At 35.3% G+C, this 23,606-nt stretch overlaps 1 protein-coding gene across 12 annotated transcripts in view; it reads right to left on the reverse strand.

Moving 5' to 3' along the window:
• The window catches only part of LOC141397476 (uncharacterized), a 655,384-nt gene that overhangs the window by 49,342 nt on the left and 582,436 nt on the right, over positions 1-23,606 (reverse strand). For all 12 annotated transcript variants that reach the window (XM_073973773.1, XM_073973783.1, XM_073973777.1 and 9 more), the window contains 2 exons: positions 17,331-17,536; positions 10,227-10,677 (listed from right to left, as the gene is read on the reverse strand). In XM_073973773.1, the coding sequence (XP_073829874.1) occupies positions 10,227-10,677; positions 17,331-17,536 (657 nt within the window). The remainder of the gene's footprint in view (positions 1-10,226; positions 10,678-17,330; positions 17,537-23,606) is intronic.

The raw sequence follows: 23,606 nt of genomic DNA on the forward strand, positions 1-23,606 counted from the left end.
TACAAAGTTCATAGATGAGAAAATCAAAAAACAAAAAAAAATCGCCGGAGTGCTTTTTTAAATAAATCGCGATTTAAGTTGGATTTTTAAGGGTTTTTTAGGTTTTCACGATTTTGCTTAGAAACCGCATGTCCTATCAAAATGGGACTAAAAAAATGTTGTAGCTATGAAAATTCTGTACAAGATTGACCTTTATGGTATTCTCAGCGGTTTTACCGTTTTTGAGCTATAGAATTTCAAATTGGGACAATTCATATTCAATTCAATTCTGCATCGCCCCCTTATAAAACAATGTCATGACTGCAAAATCCCAACATAAACTTATATGTCTAAAAAATGCTACAACCTAGGATAAGTTACATAAGCCAGTCTTGTAGAGAATTTTTACAGTTTTTAGATTTTCCCAGGTCCCATATCGATAAGACTTGCCGTTTTCAAGCAAAATCGCGAAACCCTAACAAAAATCCTAAAAATGTAAACTGAGCTTCTTTCAGCGTGTTTTTGTAAAAATGCTTGTCTGTCACACGAACCATTCGTACTAAAACGTATACGTTCAAAAAATATAAAAGCTTTTATATTTCAGGGTTTCCATGATACTTATTTTGTGAATTTTGCATAGGCATCTGCACGTAAAATGTGTTACTTGATGGCAACCCCGATAAACAGATGACAAACAAAAAATAAGAAAAAATGTAATCAAATTTGTCCAAAAATATTTGTGATAATATGAAGAAACGGATGTACATATACGCGTGTGCTTCTATTCCCTTCCAGTTTTCGTGTGTTTTGTGCCATTTATTACTCCAATTATTTAATTTTCATTCAAAACGATGGGTCTTTTCCATTCGTTTATTTTTGACGTATTCGTTCGTCTGATTTTGTTACGAAAACCAAAAAAATTACGAAAATAAAAAGCTTTCATTTGTTTGTCACACGAAAACAAACGTCAACCGCTATGAAAACCAAATTGTGTCTTCGTTCATGAAATCGACGAACGAATGGGCAAAAAAAACATTTTACGAAAACAGGCTGTTTATCTCAAAAATGGTACAACCAGCTACAACATTTTCTTTAGCTCCATTTCGATAAGACTTGCGGTTTCCAAGCAAAATCGTGAAAACGTAAAAATCACCTAAAAATGTGAATTTTGACCGCGATTTATTTAAAAATCCCTACAACGACTTTTTCTTGTTTTTGGATTTTTTCATCTATAAACATTGCTGTTTCAGAATTCACTAAAACTTCCCCTGTGTAAGCGGTTTTCATTAAAAGTTAGTTAAGGCGCACCCTTCATAACATTGTTTTATAAGGGGGCTTACAATCAGTGCATTGCACAGTGTCCGATTTTCCGAAAAACCTGGCCAAAACTCTAAAAATGAATGGATTTTGACCTAACCTTTGGTTCTTATGTTTTTCGGGCCGCTGATTACATTTTTGATATTATTTAACCCTCAGGCGGTCATTGAAGGGGTCTTTCTGCTCCCTCCTCTTATAAAATGTGATCTTATCGGATCAAAATATTCTACAAATTTCTTCGCCATCAATTTTTACTATAGGTCCTAGAATACACCAAAACTCTATATCTTACCTTAACTCCAGAAATATGCAAATTAGAAAAACATTTTAGGGTTAATGTCGTACTTCATCAAAGTTTTGGCAAAATTGTCATACAAAGCATCATTTTAGAAGAATGGCGTCAAAGACAAAAATGTTCTCAGCTAAATTTCACTAAAAGTCACCAAAGAAATGAAATCTCTATTTGCATTACATACCAAGGAAATATCGGTATCAATTTTGCCAAAAACCAAGAAACTAAAATAGGGGTGCAAGCTTCCACAATTTCTACAGTTTTGGAAATATTTGCGTTAAGATCACTTGCACTTTAGGTGTAAAATGTCTTTGGCAACTTCACTGACAAGAATGCAAGGAATATTTGTCTCAAAAAAATTAACCCTTGTGCGAGTCATAAAAGGGGTCCTTTTGGTCCCTTTTTCCACAAATCTGTAAAATCTCTTATAAAATGTCGGATCAGACCAAAATATTCTAGAAATTTGTTCGCCATAAAATTTTACTATAGGTCTTAAAATATATCAAAACTCTAAATTATGCCCAAAGAAATATCACATAAAAACGAAAAGTGCAAATATGTGCAGGATGTTTCGATGGAAATTGGAAAAAACCCTTCCTTTTTATGAAATGATAAATTACACGGCCCAACTCGATCTTACTCACAACTATTTTCATAATTTATTGTGAAAATTGATCTTGAAAAAAATTAACAAGTACGGACATCAATTGTTAAAGAACGCACAATTCATTGGCGACACTGAACATCTTAAAAACGTTTCACATACCTTTCATTACAATTACAAAAAGAAAATATTTAATAACCGTTGTTTATTTTGCATATTATCATAGATTTATAAACAACTTAAATATTAAAACAAAAAATAAAATTCCAAATAGGGTAACTTCGACCTGCTTTTATACCCACTTATTAAACAAGAAATGTATATATTTTTTCATAACTACACGCAATGGGATCAATATCAATATCTGACCCTTTTTAGTGTAAATTGATAAAAAAAATTTTCTATTTTAGGCCAGGTTTTTTGGAAAATCGGACACTGTGCATTGTCCCAATTTGAACTTCTATATCTCAAAAATGGTAAAACCTACGAAAATACCATAAATGTCAATATTGTAGAGGATTTTGATAGACACAACATTTTCGTTAGTTCCATTCTGATAGGACTTGCGGGTTCCAAGCAAAATCGTGAAAACCTAAACAACCCCTAAAAATGTCAACTTGAATTGCGATTTATTTAAAAAGCGCTGCGGCGATTTTTTTTGATTTTTCTCATCTATGAACATTGTAGTTTCAGCAGTGAATACAAGTTGTTACAACAAAAATAAAAGCGATTCGAGAGAAGGCCATAAACTGAAAATTTCCGAAGTTTGGTGTGGGAGATACCCGAGGGAGTGTACCATTTAAGCCCATATTGGAACCTCGTCTAAGTCTAGTAGAAATTTCACGATGTGCAAAGTACGGACCAAAACGGTTACTCCCTTCAAGAGTTATCGTGCTCACAGATTTTCCGAACATTTTCGAACTTTTGTGGGGGAGGTACCGGAAGGAGTGAACCGATGTAACCCAGCTTCGAAATTTAACTAAGCTAGGACAATATATTACGAAAGCCAAAATTTGAACCGAATCGGTTGATCCAATCGAAAGTTATCGTGCGCTCCAGCCAGACAGACGGACGGACATTGCTAAATCAACTCCAACTCTGATACGGATTTCGTCCAAACATAATTGGGGTCTACTACTATTATTTTGATGAGACATTTTCTTTTTCATTTTTTGTTCAATATTTGTTGACAATGGACACTCACGGCCTTTATTCTTAATCGTAAGTAGGTTTTTGTAAAAGTTTACCACATCAGATAAAGGTGTTGTGTAAATTGTTAAGGTGGTTCTATCCTGTTGAACCATAAAACAAGTAAAAAAGTATCAGTCGGCTTTGCCGACAGAGATATACCCTCAGCCTGTGTATATTGAAACAATTGTTTCCCAAAATACGTATGTATTTAGTGGGTTTTAAAAATTTTGGGCGTTTGAACCAATAAAAATGTTGATTAGGATTAAAGATACAAAGTTTTGCGGAGGAGATACTAAAAGGAATGGATCGACATTGACCGTTATGGAAGTGGATCTCCAGCCACAACATATGGTGCCATAGGGGTTTTTTACACTCTTCGGGCTGTTTGCTCAAGAAGTATGGACTTGCCCCCTAAAAAAACTTTTCCCTTCGTAATTGAGGCAGCGAATGCAAGTTGCTTCAACAAAAATCAAAGTGATTCGATATTAGGTCTTAAAGTGAACTTATCCGAAATTTTGTGTGGGAGGTACCGGATGGAGTGGACAAATATAGTACATATTTGAACCTGATCTATATCTGGTAGATATAATAGGATGTGTAAAGTATAGACCAATTCGGCCACTCCTTTCAAGAGTTATCGTGCGCACAATTATTTCGAACATTTTTGAACTTTTGTGGGGGAGGTACCTGAAGGAGTGGACCGATAAGGCTTATCTTCAAACTTAAACTATGTTTGGACAAAATATTACTAAGGCCATATTTTGGACCCAATCGACAGATCCGTTCGAGAGTTATCTTGAGCTCCAACCATCTCACACGGTGTCATAGGGGTTTTTTGCAACTTTCATGCTATTTTCTCAGGAAGTATGGACTTGCCCCTGATGGTACTTGTACCGTCGTATGGAGGGCAGTGAATACAAGTTTCTAAAAAATCAAAGCGATTCGAGAGATGGCCCTAAACTGAACTTTTCCGAAATTTTGTGTGGGAGGTACCCGAAGGAGTGGATCTATTGAGACCATATTGGAACCTCATATTACCTTGGTAAAAGGTTTACGCTATACAAAGTATGGACCAAATCGGTCACTCCATTCAAGAGTTATCGTGCGCACAAACTTTCCGAACATTTTCGAACTTTTGTGGGGGAGGTACCGGAGGGTGTGGACCGATATAGCAAATCTTCGAACTTAAACTAAGTTTGGGCAAAAGCCAAAATTTGAACGGAATCGGTTCATCCGTTCGAGAGTTATCGTGCGCTCCAGTCAGCAGGACAGACAGACAGACGGACGGACATGGCTATATCGACTCCAAATTGTTTGAAACACATTTCGTCCAAACATACTTGGGGTCTAAAACCATTATTTCGATGAGGCACATTTTCATAGTATCAAAGTGTATATACCCTCCATAGCCTAAAGGCTGAGAGTATAAAAATGCTAATATTTTAGCATTTTTTCATAAATTCAGTAAAAAGTGTCTTTATGACGCACATGTGAAACCTGTTAGATATTGCAAATATCGGCTACTATATGCTCTTCACGTCCACAAAATATATAATATATAAAAGATATAAAGGTATTTATAGGCAAAATTGATTGGTTCTATTCAAATGAACCGGAGTGTATAAGACAGTTTTCTATCTTCTATGGTTATATGAGGGCTAAAACGTGATCCCATACTGTCTGATTTTTTGCTAGGGATGTTTTGTAGCTGTATAAATGTCTTGTACCTTTAGTGATGACTTAATGCCAAATTTAGGTTATTCCGTTTGAATAATATGACTAAAACTTTCAAAACAACGAAAATCGAAGGGCACTGTTCTATGAAGACGTGGGTCTATACCGATGAATTTCTGGTGGAAAGTTTTATGTCCACAAAAAAGACTAAATACCACATTTAAACCATTTCGTTGGGATATTGGAGCCAAAAATTTCAAAATACCGAAAATTTGGAGGGGCAGTTCTATGGGGCTATATAAAGAGGTGGGTCTATAACGACGAATTTTTGGTGGAATGTTTTATACCCCAAACGAAGATTAAATACCAAATTTCAGCCGTTTCGGTATTGAGGCCACAATCTTCAAAATACATACCGAAAATCGGGAGGTACTGTTCAATGGGGGCTATATGAATATAAGGACCCATACCGACAAATTTCAAGTAGAAAGTTGTATACCCCCAACGAAGACCAAATACCAAATTTCAGCCATTTCGGTGGGATATTGAGCCCACAACCATCAAAATACCGATAACCGGGAGGTACTGTAATATGGGGGCTATATGAAGGCGTGGAACTACACCGACAGTTTTCAGCTGAAAATTGTATACCCCCCAACCAAGACCAAGTACCAAATGTCAGTCATTTCGGTGGGATACTGAGGCCACAACCTATAAAATACCCAAAATAGGGAGGTACCGTTCTATGGGGACTATTTGAAGACGTATACATATACGGAAAAATTTCAGGTGGAAAGTTGTATACCTCCAACGACGTCCAAATACCAAATTTCAATCATTTCAGTGGGATATGGAGGCTAATTCCTTCAAAATACCGAAAAACTGGAGGTACCGTTGTATGAAGACGTGGACCTATACCGACATATTTCTAGTGGAAAATTTTATACCCACAACGAAAACTATATACCAAAGTTCAGCCATTTCGGGTGGATATTGAGGCCACAACCTTGAAAATACCGGAAATCGGGAGGTACCGTTCTATGGGGGCTATATGAAGTCGTGGACCTATACCTACAAATTTCAGGTGGAAATTACACTCAACGAAGACCAAATACCAAATTTAAGTCATTTCGTTGGGATAATGAGGTCAAAACCTAGACCGGTATAGCCTAGGGATACGTAATCGAAGTCAAAAATCGACTATTCGATCTTTCGATGTTTACCTTCATCGGAAAAGTCGACTTTTCGATCATTCGATTTTCATCTTCAACAATAACGTCGATTTTTCGATCTTTCGATTATGATCAAAGTCGACTAAAATCGATTTTTTGATCGATTTTAGAGCTTTTTTGATACATATCGCTGTCAACAGAGGGTGTTATTAAAATATTTGTCATATAAAAAATGTTGGGTAAGAAAATCGAAAGTCGACCATGAAAGGTCGACTTTTCGATTTCTCTATAACCAAAGGTCGACTTCGATTTTTAGACTTTTCAAACCAAAAGGTCGACTAATCGATTAATCGAAAGTCGACTTGCCTATCCCTAGTATAGCCCATTTTCATTACCAAATATCCTAGGAGTAATAGAAACGTTTGTACCAAATTATAAAGCTCTTTCTTAAAAAATTCGAGCTGTATCTTGATTTCAACAGACGGACATGTATATTTCGACTTAGAATTTTATGTATATATATATATATATATATATATATATATATATATATATATATATATACTTTACAGGGTCTCCAATGAATATTTCGATATGTTACAAACGGAATTATAAATTTAATTATACCCTCCATATTATAGTTGAGCGTATAATAAACTTGTAAATTATATTGACATCGGTTCAGATTTGTTTAGATATTTGTATATGTATAGTTGCCCGATTTAATGTATTTGATACACCAATGGCGACAGACAACTAAACCGATATACGGTCACCCGAGCCGCCACCGACAACATCGGTGCAACACACATACAAGCATTTCATTGAATATATAATCTTTACAAATGTCATCAAATGTCCCGAAACAAAATAATCTGCATTCTGGATATTCGTTTAGCCTATAAAACCATTCACACATGTATATTTACCTTTAAGAAAATTAATTAAAATTCTATGCAATTGCAGTTTATCTCTACTGTACCTTTTTTTCTTCAAATATATCCTAAAATTCATTTGCAATTTTATATTCCAATGAAAGAATTTAATTTGCCTTTTATCTGAGTGTGTTCGTATGTGTATGTAATGGATGAATTTAAATGTGAATGTTTTGTCATTGCAACGTTGCAAATTAAATAAATCAAACAAACTAACCCAAATAACAACAAGAACTACAAACAATGAATGAAGTGAACAAATTTCTGTTGAACTTCTGAGGAAATATATCTGAATCAAAATTTACCTATGTATGAATGTGTCACTATCTAGTTGCTTTTATTGTATGTGCATGACAATAGTAGCAACGCAACAACTGTAATAAAATGTCAACTCATCAGAAAATCATGGCGATATTTTAATTGTATCCCCTCAAGGACCTATGATGTTGTGCCGACTACTGTGGGTTAGTATAGAGAACAATGTAGTGGCGGTCTAAACTGTTAGAGTTGGGTAATCTAGTTTCTAGTTCCTAGTTCACTGTACTAGTTCCAAAACGTATCAGTAACATCATAAAATCTAACGTGTGATATTTTGTTTCTTTTTTGCGTTCGGGTCGCGTTTTTGTGAATTGCCGAAAAACTTCGTAACCAGCGAAAACCGTTTGTTCGGCACTGGTCTAAAGACTTTAGCATATATTTTAATACCTTCAGCATTTATTCTTACGAGGGTATATCACCAATATTTTTGAAAATTTAACATAGCTGAAGCCAAGGTCTACCCTTTTAGAATACGCAACTTGTGATTGTATATTATACAAGTTAAATATTTTTGGGTAAAAAGAAATATTTTTGGACATGGCAAACAATATTGGCCTTAAGAGATAATTTGCGTGGAAGCTGTGGCTATATTTATGTTAAATTATGTTAAAGAAGTAAGCAAAGGCTATAGTCGGACGGGACCGGACATGTGATACCCTACACCTAGGAATTAGCTATGTGCAACCGCCTTGCACGCTGAATGTCCGGTTTCGATTTCCAGATCTGGTCATATCAAATTTTCAACGGTGGCAAAATACCCCTTAGTAATGTTGGCGATATTTCCTGAGTATTTCAGCCATGAAAGATGGTATTAAAAGTTCATGTGACTTTACTAGGTGTTAATTATTTGTCGGCTTCAATGTTGTCATTATTTAAAAATCCTCAAAATATCGAAAATCGAGGGGGTACCGTTATATGGGGGCTACACCAAAACATGGACCCATATGGACGATTTTTTGTGAAGAAGTTTCAGGACCACGGAGAACCTCAAATATCAAATTTCAGCTAGTTCAATAAAAATTGTAGCTAAAATCCTCAAAATACCGAAAATAGGAGGGTACCGTTATATGGGTGTTGTACCAAAATATGGACCTATGTAAACGATTTTTGGTGGTGAAGTTTCGGGACCACTGAGAACCTCAAATGGCCAATTTTAGCTAGTTCGGTCAAAAGTTTAGCTAAAAACTTCAAAATAACGGAAATCGGAGGGTACCGTTATATGGAGGCTATACCAAAACATTGATTTATAATGACGATTTTTAGTGGAGAAGTTTCGGAACCACCAAGAACATCAAACGTCAAATTTCAGCTAATTCGGTAAATTTTTTTCACAATTTTTGGAATATACGTTTTTTGGTTATATGTCAAATTATAGCTAATTCGGGAAAATGTGACTAAAAACGTCAAAAAACCTGAAAATGGGCGGTACCGTTATATACATATATCAAAACGTGGACCGATATAGCCCATCATTAAACTTGACCTCCCTGCAAAGGAAAGGCTCATCTTCCCATAATGTCAGCGTCCTATCCCCATTTTTGTGGAGGCTGCAGTGATTACAACAGATCTACTCAGAATTTTTACGCTGATCAAGAATATATTGGGATTTCTGAGTGAAATCGACACTTTTTGAGGAAGGGGTTTTTGATTTCCTTTGTGCTTTGCTGTGTTAATGCTGCTCATCAGCAAACATTACAGTATACTTTCAGATTTTTTTTACCAACGGTTCCAGAGATATCGCGCTTTGAAAAAGTCGAATAAATATTGTTCCAAATAGAAAAAATCTTTTTTTTTGTTGAGTTATCAGTTATCTATTGAAAAATAGAAACAAATTTTGCACTGTGGGCTGGATGCAATTTTCACGGTTTAATATTTAAAATCAATTTTTATTAATGATTGTATTCTTCGATTTTCAATTTCTTCTTTTGTATTAATTACAAAAATTCTAAGTCCTATTTGGTAGTGGGAATCGAATAACTACTATTTTTTTTACATTTTTTGAATAAAGTTTTTCCTTTATACCACTGTGAACCATTTGTTATACATTTTTAACATTTGTTTTGTAGTTCTTTTTGGGAATTAATCATAAACATCTTTAAAAACTTCGAATTTTTCGATTTTGAAAATGGTTTAGCAAGTAACAAGAGTATTTCTTTTACATAGTTTTTACAGAATTCTACTTTTTCAAGGCGCGATATTTCTGGAACCTTTAGTCAAAAAAAAATCTGAAAATATACTAAACTGATGAGCAGCATCAACACATCAAAATAGAGGAAATCCAAGACCACTTTTTTAAAAAGTGTCCTATTTCATTCAGAAAAAGTGTCCTATTTCATTCGCAAATGGTTATTTCAATACGCTACAAACGGAAAAACATACTATTCATACTATGGAGGAGGGTACAAAAACATATCAGCAAAATTTAAATGATACCTAAATTTAGGATTCCGTGTACATACACATACAAGGAGCAAATACATAACTGGTACGACCCAAGACAAAGACATGCAATAAAATGAACATTTCAATAAATACAAACGAAAAATGAAATTTATTCAGTGGCCCAAACATAAAATGTCCCCAAACGCAGTCAAAGTGAGACGGAGTGACTGTCGTATACACATACCAACATTCATGTCATACGAAGTCAAAAAGATCGAGTTGTCCGTCCGCTCAACTATGGTCCATGTGTTGAAATTCTCACAAAAGTACTTGCTATTCTTCTGTTTTCATTTTTCACTTACCCCATTGCAGCCGTACACTACAATTAAGATTTGCAATGGATTTGGCAGTGGTACGCTGACGTATATACAGTGTGTTCAGGTAAGAGGTTATATACACCGGTGGCGGAGATGTCGGTCGTGTGTAGTACAACTGTTGCTGCAGCTGTTGCTGACGTAGTAAAAATTCGGCAACATCTGTTGTTGAAGCCCATGGGGATGTTGTCTCCATATGGCCTTTGTTCCTACTGCTGCTGCTGCCAGCAACCAGATGACTATCAACCACTACATCATTGTTGAGATGAAAATCATTAGCGCTAGTACTGCCACTCTGAAAGTAGTCTGGCTGTTGCATATGATGGTTGGTGGTGAAATAGTTATCCTCAATGGGACTGCCTGTGTGGACATTATTTGCATTTTGAAATTTGCATAGCTGCCATTTGGTACCATTATTGTCGGCGTAATTATCATAAACCTGCAAAATGTAAAAATAAAATATAATTAATATTATAGAATACAAACACATTACGAGAAGAGAATGATATTTTTATTAAAATTGAAATAATTTAAATGTTAATTTTCAAGTATGAGCTAAATTCTCTTAGACATTATAGTATCGTAATAATGAAATGAGATTATTAAGAATATTAAAATTAAACAATTATTAATTCCTTTTGAGTCCAGTGTTACCAATGTTTCTATGAGATCAAAATGGTGTAAGCACACTATGCGTTTATGCCCAACACCTTGGGCCTTCTTTTTTTGTGTTATATTATTGCAAACATTTGGGGTTTTTACCAAATAGTCTTTTTCGCTTGGCGATAGTATTGACGTGGATATTTCAATTGTAACAGGTATGTAGATGTATTCTACCGAACGAACGAATACAATCGACGAAATTTTGTATGTATGCTCTATAGGTCGGAGAAGATGTCGTAATCTATTTTTACAGGCTAAATAGAGGGGCTGGAGTAACTCCTCAAAGCCACATTTAATAAAGCTTTGTCTCTCTAGAAAAAAATATTCTTTAAAAATCCACGTTTTGTGGTCTATGGTTGCTTGAAAAAATATTCTTTAAAAATCTATGTTTTGTGGTCTATGGTTACTTACAAAATATTCTTTAAAAATCCACGTTTTGCTTGAGAAAATATTCTTTAAAAATCTATGTTTTTCAAGCAATCATTGACCACAAAACGTGGATTTTTAAAGAATATTTTGTAAGTAACCATAGACCACAAAACATAGATTTTTAAAGAATATTTTTTCAAGCAACCATAGACCACAAAACGTGGATTTTTAACGAATATTTTGTAAGTAACCATAGACCACAAAACATAGATTTTTAAAGAATATTTTTTCAAGCAACCATTGATCACGAAACGTGGATTTTTAAAGAATATTTTGTAAGTAACCATAGACCACAAAACATAGATTTTTAAAGAATATTTTTTCAAGCAACCATTGACCACAAAACGTGGATTTTTAAAGAAGATTTTTTCAAGCAACCATTGACCACAAAACGTGGATTTTTAAAGAAAATTTTGTAAGTAACCATAGACTTACAAAATATTCTTTAAAAATCCACGTTTTGTGGTCAATGGTTGCTTGAAAAAATATTCTTTAAAAATCTATGTTTTGTGGTCTATGGTTACTTACAAAATATTCTTTAAAAATCCACGTTTTGTGGTCTATGGTTGCTTGAAAAAATATTCTTTAAAAATCTATGTTTTGTGGTCAATGGTTGCTTGAAAAAATATTCTTTAAAAATTCACGTTTTGTGGTCTATGGTTGCTTACAAAATATTCTTTAAAAATCCGTGGTTACTTATAAAATATTCTTTGTGGTCAATGGTTACTTACAAAATATTCTTTAAAAATCCACGTTTTGTGGTCAATGGTTGCTTGAAAAAATATTCTTTAAAAATCTATGTTTTGTGGTCTAAGATTGCTTGAAAAAATATTCCTTAAAAATCGACGTTTTGTGGTCTATGTTTGTTTGGAAAAATATTCTTTAAAAATTCACGTTTTGAGGTGTTACTTACAAAATATTCTTTAAAAATCCACGTTTAGTGGTCTATGGTTGCTTACAAAATAATCTTTAAAAATCCATGTCTATGGTTACTTACAAAATATTCTTTAAAAATCTACGGTTACTTATAAAACATTCTTTAAAAATTCATGTTTTGTGGTCTATGGTTACTTACAAAATATTCTTTAAAAATCCATGGTTACTTATAAAATATTCTTTAAAAATCCATGGTTACTTATAAAATATTCTTTAAAAATCCACGTTTTGTGGTCTATGGTTGCTTTCAGAATATTCTTTAAAACTCCACTTTTAATGGTCAATGGTAGCTTACAAAATATTCTTTAAAAATCCACGTTTTGTTCTCAATGGTTGCTTTAGAAAATATTCTTTAAAAATCCACGTTTTGTTCTCAATGGTTGCTTTAGAAAATATTCTTTAAAAATCCACGTTTTGTTCTCAATGGTTGCTTTAGAAAATATTCTTTAAAAATCCACGTTTTGTGGTCTATGGTTGCTTACAGAATTTTCTTTAAAACTCCACTTTTAATGGTCAATGGTAGCTTACAAAATATTCTTTAAAAATCCACGTTTTGATGTCAATGATTGCTTTAGGAAATATTCTTTAAAAATCCACGTTTCGTTGTCAATAGTTGCTTTAGAAAATATTCTTTAAAAATCCACGTTTTGTGGTCTATGGTTGCTTTAGAAAATATTCTTTAAAAATCCACGTTTTGTGGTCCATGGTTGCTTCAAAAAATATTCTTTAAAAATTCATGTTTTATGATCTATGGTTGCTTGAAAAATGTTCTTTGAGAATACGTTTTGTGGTCTATGCCCGCCCGTCTGTCCAGCCGTCTGTCCATGTATTTTTTGTAATCAAAGTAACGGTTGCATTTATTGTCCTATCCGATTGAAAATTGAGGCTTTTTTTGTTGAGAATCGGTACAAATTTTGGAGAGAATCGGTTCAAATTCATGTTCAAACGATTTATGTACATGGTGAGCCAAACACGTTATGTATGGCCATTTTTAATGAAATATGGAATGTGTGGCGGAATTTTATCTAGAAATAAGTTTGCCAAATTATATTAAATACAATCCATCGAGATTTGGATATACCTTCCATATATATTTTCGACCGATTCGAGGTATTTGACGCATCAAACACACTATGTCTGTTCAATTTTGATGAAGCTCGGAAAAGTGACGGAATATGGTCTAGAAATACGTCCACTTTCTTATTTTCAGGTTCAGATTTGGATATACATATATTCTTTTGATTTCATGTATTTGACGCAACAAACACAAATGACGCATTTGATTTAGAAAAAATCCGCCAAATTATATCGAACTCGTTATGGTGTAGGGTATCATATAGTCGACCTGGTTCATATTTGGTACTGGTTTTTATATCCTTCACCATAGTGTGGAGAGTATATTAAGTTTGTTTTTCTTGCCCAGGATTAAATTCTAAGAGGAAATAGATACATTTTTTGACTGAAGTAGCTGAAATTTGACATTTGGTGTTCTCAATGACCAAAAACTCCTCAAATAAAAATTGCCAAGATAGGCCCGCGATTTAAAGTATTATGATGCTTTTACCTACATTTTCATACCGAATTAGCTGAAAATTGACATTTGAGGTTTTCAGTGGTCCCAAATCTTTTTCACCAAAAATCGTCAATACAGGTTCATGTTTTGGAATAGCCCTCATACAACGTTACCTCCAATTTTCTGGATTTCAGCTACAATTTTTTACGAACTAGCTGAAATTTGACATTTGAGGTTCCCAATGACTAAAAACCTTCTTCACTAAAAATTGCCACGATAGGCCCACGTTTCGGTATAAGCCCCTTTTACCGGTACCTTCCGATTTAAACCTTCTCCACTAAAAATCTTCAATATAGGTCCAAGTTTTGGAACAGCCCCATATTACGGTACCCCCGATTTTGGGTATTTTGAAGATTCTAGCTACAATTTTTTACCGAACTAGCTGAAAATTGACATTTGACGCTCCTAATGAGGAAAAAACTGTTCCACTAAAAATTGCCTAGATAGGCCCACATTTTGTTATAGCCCTTATAAAACGGTACATCCCGATTTAAAGTATTTTGAGGCTTTCGGACCGAATTAGCTGAAATTTGCCATTTGAGGTTCTTAGTGGTTCCAAAACTTATACACCAAAAATCGTCAACATAGGTCCATGTTTTGAAATAGCCTCAATATAACGTTACCTCCCGACTTAAGGTGTTTTGAGGATTTCAGCTAAATTTTCCGCGGAAATTGGTTCCAATATGCCACTTGGAGTTTCAAGAGGTCAAAAAATGTCTCCACTAAAATTTGCCAAGATACATCCACGTTTTGGTTAGGTCCCATATAACGACACCGATTTAGCTGAAATTTGGCATTAAAGGTTCTCAGTGATCCCAAACCTTCTCCACCAAAAATCGTCAATATAGGTTCATGTTTTGGAATAATCCCCACATAACGGTACACCCGATTTTAGGTATGTTGACTGTTTTAGTTAGAATTTTTGACCGAACTAGCTGAAATTTGACATTTGAGGTTCTTAGTGGTCACAACACTTCTACACAAAAAAAAAAAAAAAAAAAACTGGCAACATAGATCAATGTTTTGGTACCGCCCCATATAACGGTACCTTGCAAATTTTGGGAATTTTGAAGATTTTATCTACAATTTTTAACCGAAGTAACTGTAATATGACACTTGAAATTCTCAGAGGACCCGAAACTCCTCACCCAAAAATCGTCCACATAGGTCCATGTTTTGGTATATCCACCATATAGAGCTACCAACATATTGAAGACATTTTTAGATATATTTTTGACCTAATTTAGGCATTTGGAACAACAGGAAACTAATTGTTCCATTTTAGTTCAGAATATTTTATGGTGGAGGGTATAAAAGGTTTTGCCCAGCCGAACTTAATGTGTTTTACTTGTTATTTTTCAGAGGCTTTTACAGCTGCATTACGGCATCGGTATTCCCAGGAATTTAGATTCACCATTTGGAAAAGTCATTTTTTCCTTTATTCCACCGTTGCATTCTATGGAGTTGCAGCAACGTTTCTAGAAGGAGGGAGAACAGCTCTTTCGGAATATTTAAAGATATTTGGAGCAACGATAAAGCAATTGCGAAAATTTGTTATTCATCTAAGGTGACTTCAAACCAGACCACTGATGTCCTAATTTTGCGAAGGCATACAACAACAAAAAGTCAGGACATCACTGCTTGAGGCAAACACTTCCCCTTATTAATTGGTCCTCTACATAACATTTGTCCTATAATCCGAACTAAGAATAGAATTCCTCTTTTTTTGTTGTTTTTGTTTCCCAACTTATAATATGGTGTTCTTATTCAGTTAGCATTTAGGTTAAATAGGGTATAGGTATAAAGCGGGTATGGCACATGAAAATAATAGGTATAGAACCTAAGTATGTTTCGAAAAAAATCAGTTTCAGATAATTTTGAGTCGATTTTTCCATGTCCGTCCGTGTACAAAATTTGGTTTCACGCCAGACATAAACCACAAAATAAACACTTTTTTATGTGCAATTTACGTCCCCCTTGAATAGTATTTATTGGATTTTTTGGTGCGTTAATGACATGACCTAGCCAACGTAATCGTGGTAACTCTATAATATAATAATTGTTCCACAATCATCCCAGGCGGGACAAGGGAGGCTTCTTTCATATCAATGAGTGCACCCCTATTCATATAAGCAAAATGATATGAGACCTACTGTTTACCGCCGAGTCCGAACGGCGTGTCTTAAGACACCACTTGTATAGAACATTACTGAAATCCTCAGCACGGTGCTCTTGAACCAACTTTAAATGGAAGGTGCTTCCACCTGGGAAATTTTTACGGATTCTGAAACTACAATATTCATAGATGAGCAAAATCAAACAAACAAAAAATCGTCGGATCGCTTTTTTAATAATAATAAGTTGAAATTTGTAGGTTTTTTTTATGTTTTTACGATTTTGCTGGGAAACCGCACGTTCACGTTGGTTCAAGAGTACAGTGTCAGAAATGTCGCCTACATAACTGCGGGGTATTTTGCCACCGTTGAAAATATTTATGTTGCCTGGCCGGGGAATCGAACCCACGACCTTCAGTGTTCAAGGCGGATGTGCATACTATTGCACCACGGTGGAACCCAACGTGGTAACTCTATACGTTAACTATGTCCGTGTTGTTGTATAGCCGATACATCTAGTGGTTCATACGAGGTCGATACGCAGACCGTGAAGTCAACGATGGTTAACCCGCAGATCTTCGAAGTATTTCTCTCGAACTCACCTTAGTGGTTTTACGGCGGCACGGCGGATGACCCGTCATTTACACGTTTTGGCTGGTCAAAAAGACGCTGGTTTGAGCCGATGTGTAATAGCTTAAATTGACATGGTGCATAAAGATTCGTTTTCTCCAGTTCGTTTTTCGAAATACTCCGAAGACTTCAGACAATCAAAGGGTAGGTCAGTGTCCACTTGAGATAAAAGAAGGACCAAGAAAATTCTAAGCCATGTTTAAGCCGGTCAGTGTCGTTCCTTGATATCACCATACGTCACCACTTGTACCTAAGTTTTATTTGGCAAAAATTCTAATCATAGAAAGTTTTTAATGTTGTCCCTCCGAATGCAGCTGTTCAAACCATTATTCCATTATGGTCTGCAGTCCTCTGAACTATTTGTAAATTCTGCATTTCTTTAGTTTAAACTGAACCGTATCCTTTGATGGCCCATAAATATTCCATTACATTTTATACAACACTTGACATATCCTGTTTTAACTTATTCACCCACCTACATACATACATACACAACACAGACCTGCCCCATGCCAAATATAAGTAATTCATTTGTGAGAGAACACAACCATAAATTGTAAATTTAAGGACAAACACGCAAAATCACTTTCGTATTCAGACACTACTGCAACAGCAACAACTACAACCAATTTTGCTGTTGTCACACATTTTGATGCACTCGAGTCCATAGGAAGTTAGCATCAATGGCGTTTATCACCTTTGTAAACATAAACTTTATGAACGACATTCATATGTACGAGTACCTACCTCTATTATGTTGTTGTCCGGACATCCATTCTCGGAAAATTCCACATCATGCAATTCCAAGAGAATGTTATGGCCAAATGGTGCCACTAGATGCTGCGTAAAGTCAACATTTTCTGGCATATCATGCGGATAGTTCAGCTGATAAAGATAACCGGTGTCGTTGGTGGCCAACTTGATGACGCGTTCACGCTTTTCCATTTGACCAACTGAAAGAAAAAGGAAGTTGAATGACAAGAAAAGTAACAACAAAAAACTGTAATTCATGGAAAAAAGTTTATAGCATGAAAGGCAGTGAGTGATAAATTTATGCTCATGAATTATTGATGACGTTTGCGATGAAAATAAAAAAAAAACTAGAGAATGATATTAAATTGTCCATTGTAATGAAATGCTAGTTTAGAATCAGGAATATATTTAACTGTTAAGGGACTATTGAAGAAGGATGGCTAGTCGTTCTTAGAGAGACTATAAATAAATCTGGCAAACACATAGTTCTTAGTGATTGAATTTTAGTGCACGAAATTTAATGATTCAGTCACTGGACTTTTAAATAAAAAATAAGAAATAAGAAGAGTGATAAGAACTGATAACATTTAGAATATTTATCACCGATGAATCAATTTCTTTTGATTATACCCTCAGCATTTATGCTAACGAGGGTATATACACTTTCATACGGGCAAAATGTGCCTCATCGAAGTAATGGTTTTAGACCCCAAGTATGTTTGGACGAAATGTGTTTCAGACAATTTGGAGTCGATTGAGCAATGTCCGTCCGTCCGTCCGTCTGTCTGTCTGTCTGTCTGGCTGGCTGGAGCGCACGATAACTCTCGAACGGATGAACCGATTCGGTTCAAATTCTGGCTTTCGTAATATTTTGCCCAAACTTAGTTTAAGTTCGAAGATGAGCTATATCGGTCCACTCCTTCCGGTACCTCCCCCACAAAAGTTCGAAAATGTTTGGAGAATTTGTGCGCACGATAACTCTTGAAGGGAGTAACCGATTTGGTCCATACTTTGCCCATCGTGGAGCGTGTACCAGACTTATATCAGGTTTTAATATGGACTCAATCGGTCCACTCCGTCGGGTACCTCCCACACAAAAATTTGGAAAAGTTCAGTTTAGGACCATCTCTCGAATCGCTTTGATTTTTGCTTTAACAACTTGTATTCACTGCCCTCCATACGCCGGTATAAGTTTCATCAGGGGCAAGTCCATACTTCCTGAGAAAATAGCCTGAAAGTTGCAAAAAACCCCTATGACACCGTGTGAGGAGGTTGGAGGGCAAAATAACTCTCGAACAGGTCTGCCAATTCGGTCCAAAGTTTGGCCTTAGTAATATTTTGTCCAAACATAGTTTAAGTTCGAAGATAAGCCATATCGGTCCACTCCTTCAGGTACCTCCCCCACAAAAGTTCAAAAATGTTCGGAAAAATTGTGCGTACGATAACTCTTGAAGAGAGTGGCCGAATTGGACCATACTTTACACATCCTAATATATCTACCAGATATAGATCAGGTTCAAATATGGACTATATTTGTCCACTTCATCCGGTACCTCCCACACAAAATTTCGGAAACATGTTCACTTAAGACCTGCTTTCGAATTGCTTTGATTTTTGTTGAAGCAACTTGCATTCGCTGCCTCAATTGCGATGGTAAAAGATGTTTCAGGGGCAATTCCATACTTCTTGAGCAAACATACCTGAAGTTGTAAAAAACCCCTATGGTACCATATGTAGTGGCTGGAGATCCATTCTTTTTAGTATCTCCTCCGCAAAACTTTTGATCTCTAATCCTAATCAACATTTTTGTCAGTTCAAACGCCCAAAATTTTAAAACTCCCTAAATACATGCGTTTTTTGGGAAAAAATTGTTTCAATATACACAGGTTGAGGGTATATCTCTGTCGGCAAATCCGACTGATACTTTTTTACTTGTTTTAAGTAACTTTAAGTGTTTGTTACATCAATGAATTTGGCATGTGTTAAAAGTTTGGGGTCTGTTGTCCCTGTTTGGTTACAGTCGTCTTAAGCTGCGACTTGTCTACTATACCAAAACATGGACCTATGTTTAGGATTTTTGGTGAGAAACTTCGTTAGGGAACCTCAAATGTTCGGTAAAAAATTTAAGTTAAAGCATATCGAAAATGGGGCTATACCTAAACATGGACCTATGTTGACGATTTTTGGTGGAGAAGTTTCGTGACCACTGAGAACCTCAAATGCCAAATAACAGCTAGTTCGGTTAAAAATTTTGGCAAAAATCCTCGAAATACCGTAAATCGGGAGGTATGTTGACGATTTTTGGTGGAGAAGTTTTGAGACCTCAGGGAACCTCAAATATCAAATTACAGCAAGTTCAGTTAAACATTGTAGTCATAACCCTCAAAATACCGATAATCGGGAGGTACCGTTATGTTGGGTTATACCAAAACATAGTCCTATATAGACAATTTTTGGTGGATGAGTGTTGTGACCACTAAGAACCTTAAATAAAGGGTGTCCCAACTAGAACGCAATTTTTAAATTTGGTGCCATTCGAAATGTCATTGTTTGACATTTGAACAATTGTTATTGTTTGCAAGTAGAAGGTACGAGGTTAGTAAAAATGGAGCGCTATACGAATGAACAACGCATTCTCATTGTGAAATTGTTTTACCAAAATGGTGAAAGTTATGCAGCTACAGTTCGCAAATTGCGATCAATTTGGGGTCACAATAACGTTCCTGTATAGAGATTAATGGATAAATTTGCCGAAACTGGGTCTGTTAGTGAAGTGAAGACAACAACGCGCCTTCGACCAGTGTGATCGACCGAAAATATCGCAGCTGTACGTGATGATGTCGCTTAAACTCCATCCGCCTCAATTCAACGCCGAGCTCAGCAAATTGGTGTCTCCAACTCCACTATGCAACGAATTTTGACGAAAGATTAGCATCTTCATGCATGCAAAGTTCAGTTGACTCAGGAACTGAAGCCAGCTGACCATGGACAGCGAAGGGAGTTATTTAATTGTGTATTGGAGACAGGGACGTACGCAGGATTTCATTTCGGGGGGGGCCCACCATGACCAAAAATCATGAAATTTTAAAATGTTGGGTAGGGATACATAGCGCTATTTTAAAGGCTTTTAGTCGATTTTTTAACAATTATTGAGACAAGGTGTATAAAATAATGAAGAGAGAGCTTAAAAAATTTAAAATACAATTTTGGAATTTGATACAGAGTAATACATATTATGTATTAGTTCTTGGATATCACTATGCAACACTGAAAATGCAAACAACTTCTAGTATGCATTTTTTTAAAGTACATATTTAGACTACAAAAACCCTAGTAGGGTTTTGTCCTGTCAGATCCAGTTCGGATTTTATGGCCTCATCTAAACCGGGCTAAATCTACACTTTTTTGCATTTATCAGGCCTTTATCTCAGAAACGAATAGGAAATTGGCCTTGCTGTCTTTGGCAATATTGTAGCCCTAAACTAGTAGAACTTATCCACTTAACCACTTAAGAAAAACTTCATCTAGGGCATCAAAATCTATAAAATATAGAAAATTTTACATAATTGCTGAAATTCTGGTCAGTATCGGCTACACTATTGGGAGTTGAACCAAGTAACCTTTTGCAAAAATCTTCCAAATAAAGTTCTCAACAATTCACACCAACAGTTTATTCTCGCACACCAACAGTTTATTCTCGCATTTCGGATTTCACTACATTATTGATATTTTTATTAAATCGTCGTTGAAAAATGTACTGAAAACAACGGCATAGAGGCATTTTACAACAATTAAATGTTCTAAAGGGTTGTGTATTACATTCCAGGGAATATTTTTCCAAAAGAAAGTATTTGGAGATACGGTGCGAAATGTATAAAAATTGTTGAATTTTTGCATAAACTTTGAAATTTGAGGAAATAAATGTAGTTTTTCGAGTTCACTATTTCTGCAAATATTTTATTCTTGTTTTTATCTACAAATTTGCTTCAGAGGTCAGAAGAAGATTCGCATTGGTTTCAGAGATATAGCCCCGAATTTCTTTAAAAACTCAATATTTAACCATGTTTAGATGTGGCCATAAAATCCGAGCTGGATCTGACACAACAAAACCCAACTAGGGTTTCTTGTCGTTTGGGTCTGTACTTTCAAAAAATCCTCAGTTTGAATTGTTTGCATGAGATCACCTTAAAAATGTTGCACAGTGTATTTTTTATTGAAAATTACCATGTCAGACCACGTTCGGTATGGTTATCGGTATTTGTAAGTTGTACACCACATATGCTCACATTTTAGTATATCTCAGAATTTGTAATATCCGCAATTGTTTTCGCTAGATTTTCAGTATTCGAAGATCTTAATTTAATTTCTAAGAATATTGGCTATAATAAGGATTTTTGGAATTTTTTTGGTTGGAGAACCTCTATGCTGAAAGTAGTTAATGCATATCGAGATATCGCCCTTTTTTAGATCCATTTTTCAAAAAGTATTTAGTGGACAAATCTTTGACGCCCATACATTACATATTAACATCTTATAAACCTTTTAATTGGAATTTGGTATACTTTAATATATCAAGGTATTTTAATATCTTTTAAGTTATTTCTATACATTGAATACATCCGACATGGAATAATTCAAATCGAAAATTGTCTACTGCTATTGTGCGGATAACCTTACATAATATTTACCCAAGAAAAAAAAATTTAAATGCAAGAATTATTGCTCATAGCGCAAAAGGCGAGTGTTTCTGAATGTGCCGAATTAGTCCATTAAGCAAGTGTATCTCATTATGAGAGTCATTCCTTTCGATAGTTATCGCGCCCACCAGCCATTTTAGTTGGTCACCGTACATTATGTCAGAAAGAAGGGCCAAATAGGATATATACGATTTTAGGAAACAATTGAAACTTTTTTTGGGGCTGGAACTCGAAGTGGTGGACTAATGTGATTTTAACTAAGTTTGGAAAATATTACGTCATCTTTTGGGCTGGAGGAATAATTGGACCTTTTTTATGAAAATGAGGCAGGTCAATCGCAAACAGTTAATGGTGTTCGGTATAGTGAAATGATAACTAGTTTTTTCTTGCATAGAATTGAAGAAATGAATGTGGATGTCAACAAGACGGCCAGAGAAACAATTCAATTGCTGCATCAGTCGTTTCCCGGTCGTGTTATTTCGCGTTTTGGAGACCAGAATTGGCCGCCTAGATCGTGCGATTTAACACCTTTACGATGACTCAAGCCTTAAAAGAGGAAATTGGACGCTGCATTAATGAAATACCGCAGCATTTATGCAAAACGGTCATTGAAAATTTCATTAAAAGCTCGCGAGTGTGCCAGCAAAGCCGCGGCGACCATCTGCACGATATCTTGTTCCATACATAACATCATTCTGTGTACTTTACGATATAATAAAGGTTCACGATTTTTTTTAAATATCTGTGTTTTATTTACAATTTAAAAATTGCATTCTAGTTGGGCACCCTTTATTAAATTACAGATAGTTTGATTAAAATTTGTAGCTAAAATTCTCAAAATGTCGAAAATCGGGAGGTAGCGTTATATGGGGACTATACCAAAACGTGGGCCGAAATAGCCCATATTCGAACTTGACCTGCCTTTGGCAAAAATACACTCTGGTGCAAAAATATGGCATTTTAGCAGAATGATTGTGGACGCTAGAGTGATTACTACAGACGGACATGGGAATATCGGAATATCAGAATTTTATCCTGTCAGATTGCCGCACAAGATACACCTGATGATCACTCTCTCCAAGTGTGAAACATGTAGTGTAGTGGTTTGTGATGACAAATTTCTCTGACATTCTTTTTCATTTACAAAAACCTTCAGACGAATTAGCTCGTCTCGGAAGAGAAAAATAACAAAATTAAATCACATTATCATCATCGCCTTAACAGGTAAACATAAATAAAATATTTTAGCATCTCCTGTTTCTATTCATTTGGCTTGAGGTCAGAATAAATAAAAAAACAGACAATAATATGTCGACGACATATTTTGTATTATAAAGAAAGACGAAGTCGACTGCACATTAATGACATTGAATGCGTTTAACAAACAAATCCGTTTCACTATGGAGTGTGAAACACAAAACAAATTGCCGTACCTAGACTGTATAATAATCAGACAAAACAACCGATTGTTAATGGACTGGTAGCAAAAGCCCACGGCCTCCGGGCGAATTATTAACTACCACTCGAAACATCCGCGTAGAATCAAAATAAATATGGCAACAAATTTTATCCA

Source organism: Musca autumnalis, unplaced genomic scaffold, assembly GCF_047663935.1.
Source record: "Musca autumnalis isolate F117 unplaced genomic scaffold, ASM4766393v1 scaffold_3, whole genome shotgun sequence".
Classification (NCBI taxonomy): domain Eukaryota; kingdom Metazoa; phylum Arthropoda; class Insecta; order Diptera; family Muscidae; genus Musca; species Musca autumnalis.